Source organism: Mobula hypostoma, chromosome 8 (genome assembly GCF_963921235.1).
Source record: "Mobula hypostoma chromosome 8, sMobHyp1.1, whole genome shotgun sequence".
NCBI lineage: Eukaryota > Metazoa > Chordata > Chondrichthyes > Myliobatiformes > Myliobatidae > Mobula > Mobula hypostoma.
The window spans coordinates 4,478,253-4,491,688 of NC_086104.1; the positions used below are offsets into that span (position 1 = coordinate 4,478,253).

At 45.5% G+C, this 13,436-nt stretch overlaps 1 protein-coding gene across 2 annotated transcripts in view; it reads right to left on the reverse strand.

Moving 5' to 3' along the window:
- Positions 1–13,436, reverse strand: part of LOC134350038 (uncharacterized) — a 323,883-nt gene that overhangs the window by 267,597 nt on the left and 42,850 nt on the right. The window contains exons 3-8 of one of the 2 annotated variants that reach the window (XM_063054949.1): positions 12,113–12,460; positions 6,586–6,705; positions 6,346–6,419; positions 4,865–4,906; positions 4,735–4,777; positions 1,935–3,341 (exon numbers count right to left, since the gene is read on the reverse strand). In XM_063054949.1, coding sequence (XP_062911019.1) covers positions 3,313–3,341; positions 4,735–4,777; positions 4,865–4,906; positions 6,346–6,419; positions 6,586–6,705; positions 12,113–12,460 — 656 coding nt within the window. In that variant the 3' untranslated portion in view covers positions 1,935–3,312. Of the gene's footprint in view, positions 1–1,934; positions 3,342–4,734; positions 4,778–4,864; positions 4,907–6,345; positions 6,420–6,585; positions 6,706–12,112; positions 12,461–13,436 lie in introns of those variants that run through there. The other variant, XM_063054948.1, reaches the window with a different exon arrangement.

Genomic DNA, 13,436 nt, shown 5'->3' on the forward strand with positions numbered 1-13,436 from the left:
GGTGCTAAATTAAAGGGCAGAGCCTCCCGGGTTGTGATCTCAGGATTGTTACCTGTGCTGAGTGCAAGTGGGCCAGAACTAGGAAGATTATACAGTTTAACACGTGGCCAAGGAGTTGATGTAGGAGAGAGGGCATAAGATTTTTGGATCACTGGGTTCTCCTGCAGGGAAGGGGCGTCCTGTACAGAAGAGACGATTGCACCTGAACTGAATGGGACTAATAGCCTAGCGGGAAGGTTTGCTAATGCTGCACGGTGAGGTTTAGCTAGAATTGCATGGGTAACAGACGGCCAGAAGAGTTAGTGGAGAGTTTGTGGAGACAGATATAAGGAAGACCTCAGTCAAAGTCAGGAATCAAAAGGTTTAGCATGGTGAGACTAGTGTCCTGAGCTGCGTATATTTCAAAGTGAGAAGTATTGTATGGAAGGTCGATCATGGATGAACACCTGGAATTATGACATTGTAGCCATTAGTGAGACTTGGTTGCAGGAGGGGCAGGACTGGCAGTTCAATATTCTGGGACTCCGTAGTTTTAGACGTGACAGAATGGGAGGGACTGAAGGACGGGTGGCGTTACTAGCCAGGGAAAACGTTTCAGCAGTGCACAGTCAGGACAGATGGGAGAACTCATCTAGTGAGGCATTATGGCTAGAACTGAGAAATAAAAGAGCTATGACATCATTAATGGGGCTATATTATAGACCACCCAACAGTCAGCGGGATTTACAGGAACAAATTTGTAGAGATTGCAGACTGTTTCAAAAAACATAACTTTGTTATAGTAGGTGATTTTAACATTCCTCATATTGACTGGGACTCCCATGCTGTAAAAGAATCAGATGCTGTAGAGTTTGTCAAGTGTGTTCAGGAAAGTTTCCTGAATCAGCACGTAGGGAGAAGGGGTTGTGATGCATACTGACTCAATGACGGGCAGAAAAAGGGAAGAAGACCAACACAGTGAGTATACAGAGCTGGGAAGAGGCTGAAGACAAGGACCTCCGAGGTTGTAATCTCTGGATTACTCCCTGTGCCACGGGCTAGTGCGGGTAGGAATGGGATGGTAGCACAGATGATCGAGTGGCTGCGGAGATGGTGCAGGGGACAGAGTTTCAAGTTTTTGGATCATTGGAATCCTTTCGGGGGAAGGGGTGACCTGTACAAAAGGAATGGGTTTCACCTGAACTGGAGCGGAACAAATATCCTGACTGCGAAGTTTGCTAATGCTACCCTGTCAAGTCGTACAGTCCGTTCAAAAGCTCAACTCCGGCAGGGAAGTGACTGTCTATTGTTTGTCGTAATCACTTACCAGAAAAAGTGTGATTTATAAAGTATTTTGTTGCATTTGTTTGGTTTTATTTGCCAGCAGCAAGTCATCACTGAGCTGCACCCGTGCTATCCTAAACCAGAAAATAAACCTTGAATAAACTTTCGCATCTGTATCTAGACAGGAGCCGGACGCAGCCTCTATGGAAGTGAGGCAAAGCGGCATCAACTTCATGGACCCTTACAGATTACAGAGGAGATGGTGTTTCCTAGCCTGAGCCAAAAAGGTGGTAATTTCTGGTTTATTAGCTGAGCCACGTGCAAATTGGCACAGGGTGAAGAAGATTAGAGAGTTAAATACGTGCCTCTGGGAATAGTGTAGGAAAGAGGGTTTGAATTCATGGAGAACTGGCACCAGTACTGGGGAAGGAGGGAGCTGTTCTATTGGGACGGGCTCCACCTGAACCATAAAACAGTGAAAACCTGCAGATGCTGTCACCCGGTTCGGACATGGCCCAAGTGCGGAGTGAGAGACACTGAAGCAGGTCGATACTTCACAGACTTTATTGCGAACAGTGTTAAAGGGAAAGGAAACAGTCAACACTAGGCCAAACCGAGCCGTTAACTAAAACTCTCAAATGGAAAACGAAGTCTACACTGTGGTTGAAAAGAACAACAAAGAGTTAAAGGAATATCGCTGGTCTTCAGAGACAGTTGACTCGACAGTCCAATTTCTCAGGCAAGGCGGAATGCAGATAGCGAAGCGTAACTATGTTCAAATCTCGACAAAAACTGCGATGGAATGAATGGAGTTAAATACTATCACAATGAAATGATAACAAGCTGACACGCAATTGCTGAATCTGCTGCGCTGCCGAATCCGTGGTTGTGACAGATGCTGGAAATCCGAGCCCGAAACATTGACTGTGTTTTTATTCACAGATGCTGCCTGGCCTGCTGAGTTCCTCCACCTGACCCGTGATGGGACCTGGATCTGGTGAATTGCATATCTCGGGTTTGTTAGAAGTTTGTTTGTTTGTTTACAGGTAGAGTGTGGCGTCGGCCCTTCCGGCCCATTGACCCGTGTAGACCAGCAACCACCAACAGACCTGATTTAACCCGAACCCAATCACCAATTAAACTCTGTGATAGGTCTTTGGACTGTGGGAGGAAACCGAGGCACCCAGAGAAAACCCACACATTCCACAGGGTGGACGTACAAAATCCTCAGAGAGGATGCTGGGATTGAACTCTGAACTCCAACGTCACAAACTGAAATAGCATCGCGCTGACCGCTACCCAACCATGGTGCCCAAATATATTAATATAGATAATATTATGTGGGGCACAGATAGATACCAGTGTCTTTTCCCCACCGGTGAAATGTCTCGTCCCAGAGGACAGGCATTGGAAGTGAGAGAGGGTAATTTCAAAGGAGATACGAGGGGCAAGTTTCTGAAACAGAGAGGGGGAGAGTCTGGAATTCACTGCCGGGGTGGTGGTGCAGACAAATATGATAGAGACGTTCAAGTGGTCCTTGGATAGAGACATGAATTGGCAGGAAGTGGAGGGATATGGACATTGTGTGGGCAGAAATGATTAGTTTCACTGGACATTTGATAGTGAATTTTAATTATTTCGACACATCAAGTCCAAAGGGTCTGTTCCAGTGCAATATTGTTCTGTGTCCGATGTTTGAAATGACATTGAAGGGAACGGAGGGAAATGGATGATACACAGGAGGAGGACATTTAGTACACATTGTCACCAAGATCAGCACAGTATTGTGGGCGGAATGGCCAGTCCAGTGCTGTACTGTTCTATGTTCCAACAACTGGGCTCTGATCACATTCACCCTCTCGATCTCAACCACCGACCAGGGTCAGAAACATCGCAAATGTTGTCTCTGGTGAAATTCTTGTCTCGCACGTCAAATGAGTAGAATGTCTGGCCTTTGAACTTTTCCATGTCTGATGAGCGTGTCTGTGCAGAAATCCATCCAGGGTTCCTCCCCCAGCCGAGGTCACACAGACCGATTCCCGCTGTGGTTCAGCTGCGAGACGGTGGTTTATTGTCGGCTGAAACACAAACAATGAGTTGTGTGAGGTGAGCCGGTGAAGAATGGGAGAGTTAAACTATGTGGCAGGCACTGTCTGAGTGGTTTTCCCGAGTCTCTGACCTTCGGGGTTTTGGGACTCAGGAATAAGTCACCTCTGCTGGTCCTGAGAATGGACCTGTGGCCAGGGAAAAATGAACTGGACAACATGGATGTTTCTCACTACCATGCCAGGTTACTGCTGGATGCAGGGTGCTGAGGGCAGAAGCACCCATGGGTGGGGGACTCTATCAGCAACACAATGCTGCTGTCCTGATGCTGGACTCATATCAGGGGCCCTGAACAGACTATGCAAAATGAATGTGGAGAAAAGACAACTCAGTCCCTCCAATCCGTTCTGTCACTTGATCAGATAGTGGCCGATGTGTTTTAGCTCTGACCAACCTTCACGGTCCAAAACCAGCAAATTCCAGCCGGTTCCAACCGGGAATTCCCACCTGTGTTGGAGAGGCTTGTACATCTCCATGGCAACACCAGTGTTTCCAGAGCAGCTAGGCTACGGTGACGTTGTACAACTGCCCCACGTTCTGTATTCCCCACGAGAACAAATGGTTTCTCTACATCCATCAGAATGGACTACCTTAACATTGGCAGCTCCTCTCATATCATGTTCTGGTGTGGGATCTCCAGCACACAGGAACATAAGGGAATCAGTCAGATCACACCTAGTTGTACCATGTTCTGGTGTGGATCTTCAGTGTTCAGGAACACAAGAGGCTACAGAGAGTCCAGGACTGAACCAGTTCATCATGAAATTCTCTTCCCACCATTGAGAACATTTACAAGGGATGATGTCTCAGGAAGGTGCCATCCATCAGAGAACCCCACCAGCTGGGCCGTATCCGCTACTTAATGCCATCTTCAGGCAGCAGGTACAGGAGCCTGAAGTTACATACATCGAGGTGCAACAACAGCTTCTTCCCCATTGCCATCAAGGTCTTGAACACACCTGGTTGTGGTTCCTCTCCATGCCTTGTGGTGCATTGGGTGGCAATCTAGCCATTTTGTTAACATTTAACTGTTTTCATGAGGTTGAGTTGACAGCTCAATACTCCACTGATCACCGATGGGAAGTGTGCAAGGTACCGGACAGATTCAAACCTGGGACCAATTGTGCAAATGGCTGGGAACATTGAACCCTGCCTCATCTCGCCAGTAGATCTGGTTCAGATGACACAGTGAACTTGCTCAGGGATGGATGTCCTTTCCCTGAAGTCATCGTGAGGAGTTACTGATGGATCCAGAAGAGGACGGGGACTGTGAGTGGGACTTCAAGGAAAGGACTTCTCCAGTCTCACCACTTCCACAGCAGTTGATATGGTTTAGCGGGCCTGTCCAAAGATGTTGCAACGTACCTTGGAGATGACCGTAGATGGACTGAGTGGGACGTTGCAGAGCCTAGTAGAGAACACAGAAATGGTGTGAACAGCTTGACAGCTCATGCTGTGGGAAAAGCTTCAATGTTCCAGAGGTGACCTTCCTTACCATGTAGGTGTTGTTTGAATCGACCTGGTGACCTCCTGAACCCTACAAGAGAACACAACTGCATCATTACAAACAAGAGAAAAATCTGCAAATGCTGGAAATCCAAGTAACAGACACAAAATGCTGGAGGAATTCAACAGGCCAGGCAGCATCTATAGAAAAAAAGTACAGTTGACATTTTGAGCTGAGACCCTTCATCAGGCCTGAGGAAAAAAAGATGAGGAATAGTGGAGGGGAGAGGATAAAGACACACACTGGGTGATAGAAGAAACCAGGAGGAGTGGTGGGGTGAAAGAGCTACAGGTCTGGAGAAGGGGGAATCTGTGGAAAAGACATTCCCATTCCGACATGTTAGTCCGAAGTCTCCTCTACTGTCAAGATGAGACCACACTCAGGTTGGAGGATCAACACCTTATATTCCATTTGGGTAGCCTCCAACCTGGTGGCATGAAAATTGATTTCTTGAAGTTACTGTAAGGACCCACTCATTCTCCATTCCCCATTCCTATTTCCCATCTTACCTCCTTACCTGCCCATCACCTCCCTCTGGTGCTTCCTTCCTTCCATGGCCTTCTGTCCTCTCGTCTTTGATTCCAATCCCCATTCCAATTCCAACATGTTGATCCATGGCCGTCTTTACTAAAATGATGAGGCTACTCTCAGGTTGAAGGAGAAACACCTCATATTCCATCTGGGCAGACTCCGAACTGATAGCTAGAACAGTGATTTCTCTATATTCCAGTAAATTCTCACATCCCCCTTTCCTTTTCTTCCATTCCCCACGCTGGCTCTCTTCTTACCTCCTTATTTGACTATCACCTTTTCCTGTGTGTCTTCAGTCTTTTAGCTTTTCCACTGACACCACTCAGCTACTCACTGCATCCTCCTCCCCCACTCACTTGTCTTCACCTATCATCTTCTAGCTTATGCCTCATCCCCTCCTGCCATGATGGGCAGAAGGGCCTGTTCATAGAAACATTGAAACATAGAAAATAGGTGCAGGAGTAGGCCATTCTGCCCTTCCAGCCTGCACCGCCATTCAGTACGATCATGGCTGATCATCCAACTCAGAACCCTGTACCAGTCTTCCCTCCATACCCGCTGATCCCTTTAGCCACAAGGGCCATATGTAACTCCCTCTCAAATATAGCCAATGAACTGGCCTCAACTGTTTCCTGTGGCAGAGAATTCCACAGATTCACCACTCTCTGCGTGAAGAAGTTTTTCCTAATCTCGGTCCTAAAAGGCTTCCCCTTTATCCTCAAACTGTGACCCCTTGTTCCTGTGCTGTACAGCTGTACGGTCTGTGGTCAATATCCAGGAACAGTTACACCACATACATTTGCAAATCATTCAGACATTGCAGAAATATTCAATGAACCACAATGTCACTGGGGAATATCCCTGATGTAAGAAGCCAAGAACATACCAGAACGATCCCCACACAATTCTACTTATCTGAGAAAAGCATCAGAACTCACCGGGACATCCCTGGCCAAGGAAACATTTTCATAATCTGCCCCTGAGCTCCGGTGATCAGTTTCTGTGGGTGGGTCTGTGAAATAGAGTATAAATTATCAGTAACAGCCGTCTCCAAGCTGTGAGTCCCACATTGCTGTCACAACACAACGACGGGCTCTTTCACAATCAGTCCCCGACCTTCACATTTTAATAACCCCACACAACAATCGGATCAGAATGAACCATTTAGTCACACGTACGGGACGGGTGGTTTCTAAACGCTCTGCGTCTGATGAGGAAAATGCCTCCAGTGACAGCGAGAACCCCCAGCACGACAGCCAGAATGAGCCAGGCCAGGTACGATGGGGCTCGGGACATCTCTGTTTGAGGAATGGAAAGGAAATCACATCAGTGGGTAAACATCTGGGAAGCTCACTGTCAGTGTAGAAAGAATCCATTCAGCCCATCCTCCTGTGCCAGCTCTTTGAAAAAGGTGTTTACTATATCTAATAAATCCATTCAGGGACACACTGCTGAATAAATAGAACTTGTACTCACTGGTTACGATGAGCTGGGTGCCGTTCCCGTCGATGTCTCCCCACACTCTGCAGTAATAGACAGCAGAATCACTGTGCACCACGTCTGTGACTGTCAGGGTGAAGCTGCTGTTGGACGTGTCTCTGTAGGACTGGAACCTCTCAGTGAAACCCCGTCCCCACTCTGGGCTGCCTCCTGCCCTGTGTGTTAAAACCCACTGCATGTCCTGCCCAGCAACACATAAAAGTTGCTGGTGAACGCAGCAGGCCAGGCAGCATCTCTAGGAAGAGGTACAGTCGACGTTTCAGGCCGAGACCCTTTGTCAGGACTAACTGAAAGAAGAGATAGTAAGAGATTTGAAAGTGGGAGGGGGAGGGAGAGACCCGAAATAATAGGAGAAGACAGGAGGGGGAGCGATGGAGCCAAGAGCTGGACAGGTGATTGGCAAAAGGGATATGAGAGGATCATGGGACAGGAGGCCCAGGGAGAAGGAAAAAGGGGGAGGGGGGTAAAAGCCCAGAGGATGGGCAAGGGGTATAGTGAGAGTGACAGAGGGAGAAAAAGGAGAGAGAGATAAAGAATGTATGTATATAAATAAATAACAGATGGGGTACGAGGGGAAGGTGGGGCATTAGCAGAAGTTTGAGAAGTCAATGTTCATGCCATCAGGTTGGAGGCTACCCAGACGGAATATAATGTGTTGTTCCTCCAACCTGAGTGTGGCTTCATCTTTACAGTAGAGGAGGCCGTGGATAGACATATCAGAATAGGAGTGAGATCCTCTCATAGCCCTTTTGCCAAACAACTGTCCAGCTCCTGGCTCCATCCCTCCCCCTCCTGTCTTCTCCTATCATTTTGGGTCTCCCCCTCCCCCTCCCACTTTCAAATCTCTTACTAGCTCTTCTTTCAGTTAGTCCTGACGAAGGGTCTCAGCCCAAACCGTCGACTGTACCTCTTCCTAGGGATGCTGCCTGGCCTGCTACGTTCACCAGCAAATTTCATGTGTTGCTTGAAATTCCAGCATCTGCAGATTTCCTCGTGTTTGCATGTCTTGCCCAGGTAGCTTCCGTACCAGCGGACGTCATTGTCTTCCAGTCTGTCTTTGCTCATGGTACACCATAACCATACTGTGTGACCTTCAGAGACACACTGTATGCTCGGGAATTGGATAAGTACAGGAACATCTGCACCTCACTTCAACTCCAGCTTGAGGGGTGGCTGGGACAGAGTTGCTGAGTGGGGAACGTGGTTTTGAAAAGTGTTCCTGAGACACAGAGGTGCAGAGAACAAGCTCTGTCTACAGAATTCCACTGAAAGCCGAGGGTAGGAGACAAATCTCCACAGTGTGTAATATATGTTTTGAAGGTGCACTGTGGTCTGGAGGAACATTGTGTCATGTGGTTGTATACAGAATATGTTTACAGTCAAATCACAATAAACTTGAACGATTACGAAGGCAAAGGTGCTTGCGACACTGAAAGGTATGAAAGTAGGTAAGTCACCTGGGCCACACGGTCAACACCCGAGGGTTCTGAACATTGTGGCTGAAGAGATTGCAGAGCCATTAGTAATGATCTTTCAAGAATCTCTAGATTCTGAAATGGTTCTGGAAGACTGTAAAATTGTAAATGTCACTCCATTTATTCCCACTCTTTGCCTCGTGCCAATCAGTCAATTCTCACTCTATGCTAGTATCTTTCCTGTAATACCATGGACTCTTATCTTGTTAAGCAGCCTCACGTGGACCTTGTCAAAGGTCTTCTGAAAATCTGAGGGCTCGATATAGACCGATTCTCCTTTCTCTACCCTGCCTGTTATTTCCTTAAATAATTCCTCAGATCTGTCAAGCAGGACATCCCCTCAAGGAAACCGTGCACACTTTGGCCTATTTTATCATGTGTCTCCAAGTACCCTGAAACCTCGTCCTTAATAATGGACTCCAACATCTTCCCAACCACTGAAGTCAGGCTCACTGGCCTATAATTTCCTTTCTTTTGCTTCCCTCCCTTCTTAAATAGTGGAGTGACATTGGAGAGGGTCGAGAGGAGATTCCTATGATGAGTCGCACACAGATCATTAAATAAACTACAGTGCACAGTATGAGAGGTAATATACTAATGTGGACTGTGGATTGGTTATGAACAGAAAACAGTCTGTTCACAACCAGTTTCTGAAACGGAAATGGCCACTTTAGGATTGTGTGACTGTGAGTGTTGGGGTATCACTGTGAATTGATCGGTGATATCAGTGAGGGGAATGTGTGACGGTTAATGTTACTGATTGGCAGTGTGGAAACGTAAATTTGCCGGATCAAATAACCACAGCACAAAAAAAATTGTTACTTATCTTTTCACCAGTTTATTTCTTCGATCTCAGTCGGCAAGTGAACTTGGTCCCGACATCAGGGGAGAAGCGTTCTCATCCCTCCAGTGGTTCAACAAGTTCACTGACTGATGTCAGAATTGTTACAAGGTATAAGACCACCGAAAAAGACACTCAGGTTGATACAAAAGAACAGTCAGTTCGATAGACATCCCAGCTACTCAAATAGGGCAAAACTTAATAACCTAGAAAAACGACTCTACTGAAATTTAAATTTTAATTGATAAAAGAACGTCCTATCTTAAGCTCCATCAGCAACCACCTTTTGTCGAAACCAAAAGGTGTGAAAAGTCAGGAGACGTCTTTTGTGGAGAACTTATATCATTCCCTCCTTTTTATCATTTAATGATAAATCTTGAAGGAATCCATCATGTTTACAACAACCTATAAGAAGGGGACTAACCTATTTTATAAGAATTACTATGGTTATAATTAAAACTTTTATCAGAGCTACATGCAGAAGCATTCCCCAGAAGTCTCCAAAAATGTTAAAAGGCCATGGCCAGGTTTCCTTACCATCGGTAAACACATGCATCTTTTCTCCAATTCCCTTAATTTTCTAGATTTCCTGAGTGATATGCTGAGATAGATCTGTAATATTAGAGGCTTCATCTGGAATATAAATACAGTATTCCTTTCCTATGACAGCACATGTCCCTCCTTTCTCTGCTAGCAATAAATCTAATGCCATCCTATTCTGTAAAACTACCATCCTCAGAGCTACTATTTCAGTAGTTAAATCCGTAATCTGGGTCTGGACATCAGTTAAAACCTTAGCAGTACTATTCGCCAACTCTAGTGCAGCTGTCAACTTGATTACTTCTCATGAATTTCGGGCTGTCCCATAGAAAGCAGATCCCAGCAGGAGAATATCAGGATAGAGTATGTACAGTGGGTGAAATGTGGATAAAACCGGAGGAGATGAGCAATGATCAGATGGTGCAGCAAGTTATTGCACAGAACTCGCGGGCATCTGCAAGGCACAAGCATAACTGTGGAAAGATGTCTGGCAGTGTGTGCATACAAGGTCCAGGCCCCAAACCCCAAAAGCAATATAGGTTTCCAAAAAAAAAAGCAGAGAAAGATGTCGGTAAGGTAATACAGTGTCTGGTACAACAAGGGGTACTGAGGCCAGTAGCCTCCACTAACAACTCACCCATGTGGCCAGTGAGGAAACCAGATGGTAGTTAGAGACTGACAATAGACTATTGAGAGCTGAATGAAGTAAGTCCGTTAACAGCCCCAACTGTAGTAACTTGCCGGGAGACGGTGGTCAAACAGAATGAAAGAGCACAATGGTTCACAGTTTTAGATGTAAATAATGGACTTTGGTCTATCCCACTAGAACGACAGTGTCAATACAAATTTGCATTTAACTTTCTGGATCAGCAGTATACATGGACTGCCCTACAACGGGGTCCCATATTTCCCCATCTATATTTCACCAACGCTTAGGTAAAGGGTTTTCAAAACCCGAGTGCTTGGTACAATATGCAGACTGAAACCAAGCAGGAACACTATCAGCTATTGACAGAACTGCTGCAATCATTGGAAGTTGTCACAGGTAGATAGGGTCAGAAAGAAAACTTTTGGCTCATTGGTATTCATAAATCAAAGTACTGAGTACAGGAGATGGAATGTTATGTTGAAGTTGTATACAATGTCGCTGAACGTAATTTGGAGTATTGTACATTCGAGGGGTGATTGATAAGTTCGTGGCCTAAGGTAGAAGGAGACCATTTTAGAAAACCTATCAATTTTCAATGATCTGAAACAGAAATACCACAAAAGTTATTAACTTCAAACTTTCTGCATAATCACTCAAAGAGTTGAATTGCACATGTATGTAACGAGAGCTGTATAACAGAACTCCTTCTACCGCAGGCCACAAACTTATCAATCACCCCTCGTAGTTTTGGAAAGACGTAAATAAGGTTGAAAGAGTACAGAGAAGATTTTCAAGGATGACATCAGAACTAGAGGATTTGAGCTCTAAGGAAAGATTTAAGAGGTTACATCTTCATTCCTTAGAATGTAGAAAATTGAGGGGAGATTTGATGGAGAGATACAAAATTGTGGGGGGGGGGTTAGATAGGGTAAATGTAAACAGGCTTCTTCCACTGAGGTTGGGTAGAAATACCACTGGATGACATGGATTGAGGGTGAAGGTGAAAAGTTTAAGTGGAACGTGAAGGAAATCTTCTTCACTCAGAAGGTGGTGAGAGTGTGGAACGAGCTGCCAGCACAAGTGGTGCATGCAAGCTTGATCCGAAAGTTTACGAGAAGTTTGGATAGGTACGTGGATGATCAGGGTATGGAAGTCTCAGTGCCGGTCAATGGGAATAAGCAGCTTAAATCGTTCAACACAGACTCGATGGACTGAAGGGACTACTGTACTTTACTGTGACTCGATGACTCTAATAGTGTCCTTTCTACCATTAATTATATTCTCTTACTTACTTTGAATTTAATGGCCAGTCTATTTCTTTTACACACATCATTTTATCCTCTTCTCCCGTCCACGTGTTCTGACTGTTTTTCTGATTGGTAACATCGTCCAGTTCTGACAACTCACACCCACAGGGTGAGCTCTTAGTAAATTGGTTTATTATTGTCACATGTACTGAGATATAGAGAAAAACCTGTTCATCCACAAAATGACTTGCCAAGATTTTCTATATTATTCCAGAGTACTTGTCCTTTTCCTCTTTTCCACTTCCCAACTGTTCCCAGTTTACACTCCAGGGAAAACCATCCGACTCTCTGTTCTACTGGGGACATTACAGAACCCCCTGTGTCTGACAGTCATCGTGTGAAGGTTGAATACTGAGATGCTGTTATTGTCGGTGTGAACTGACGTTGACTTACCAGTTACATTGAGCTGTGTTCCTCCTCCGTAGATGTAACTCCACACACTGCAGTTGTACACTGCAGTGTCACTAATAGATGTGTTACTGATGGTCAGAATGTAACTGTTACTCACGACATTCCTGTAAGACTGAAAACGGTCAGAGATACACCCAGACCTGCTCACAGAGTCATTCACAAAGTGACTCAACGCCCACTCGCTCTTGTTCCCCGGCCGCTGGTGGTACCACTGGACATCGGTGACAGTCACACTGGCATTATACAAGGCACAGTGGAGCTGGACAGTTACACCCTCCGGCACCTTGCTGATTGGTGGATCCTGCACAAGGACGGGATCATCCGCGGGATCTGTGTGTTGGATATGTAGACATTAATGTATATTTATGGAGCTCAATACAAGGCAGTGTATTTCCCCAGCATTTAACAATTTCTAATATTTAAATAAATGTTAACCACAAGAATAATTTACAGCCCCTTTACTGAAGTCAGTGATATCTGGCTGGTTCTGATGTTCTGGCTGCCCTACGGTCATGGGGTCTGTTACAGTTTGGAGAGAGTTCTGAAGATCATGTGGCATCGGTTGATAATATTTTTCCCTTTATCCCTGATCGGTCCTACCCTCAGTCTAGTCATTCTCCTGTTCTTCAGGTATGTGTAGAATGCCTTGAGGATTTCCTTATTCCTACTCCCCAAGGCTCCTTCCAGCTCTCCCAAGTCAAGTTGAGTCAAGTCAAGTCGCATTTAATTGTCATTTCAACTATAAACTGCTGGTACCGTACACAGTAAAAATGAAACAATGTTCCTCCAGGACCATGGTACTACATGGAACAACACAAAACTACACTAGACTAAGTAAACCGACACAAGGCTACACTAGATTACGTAAGACAACACAAAAACTACACTAGACTGCAGACCTACACAGGACTACATGAAGTACACAAAACAATGCAGGGTGAATAAATAATAAACACGACAAGAGGCACATGATAATAAATGATGTAGATGTCAGTCTACTCTCTGGGTATTAAGGAGTCTGATGGCATGGGGGAAGAAACTGTTGCACAGCTGTCATGAGATGCAAATGCTTCGATACCTTTTGCCAGATGGCAGGAGGGAGAAAAGTTTGTATGAGGGGTGCGTGGTGTCCCTCACAGTGCTGTTGGCTTTACGGGTGCGGCGTGTATTGTAAATGTCTGAAATGGCGGGAAGAGAGAACCTAATGATCTTCTCAGCTGACCTCACTATCCACTGCAGAGTCTTGCTATCTGAGACAGTGCAATTCCCGAACCAGGCAGTGATGCTTCTCCCAACCAAAGATTCT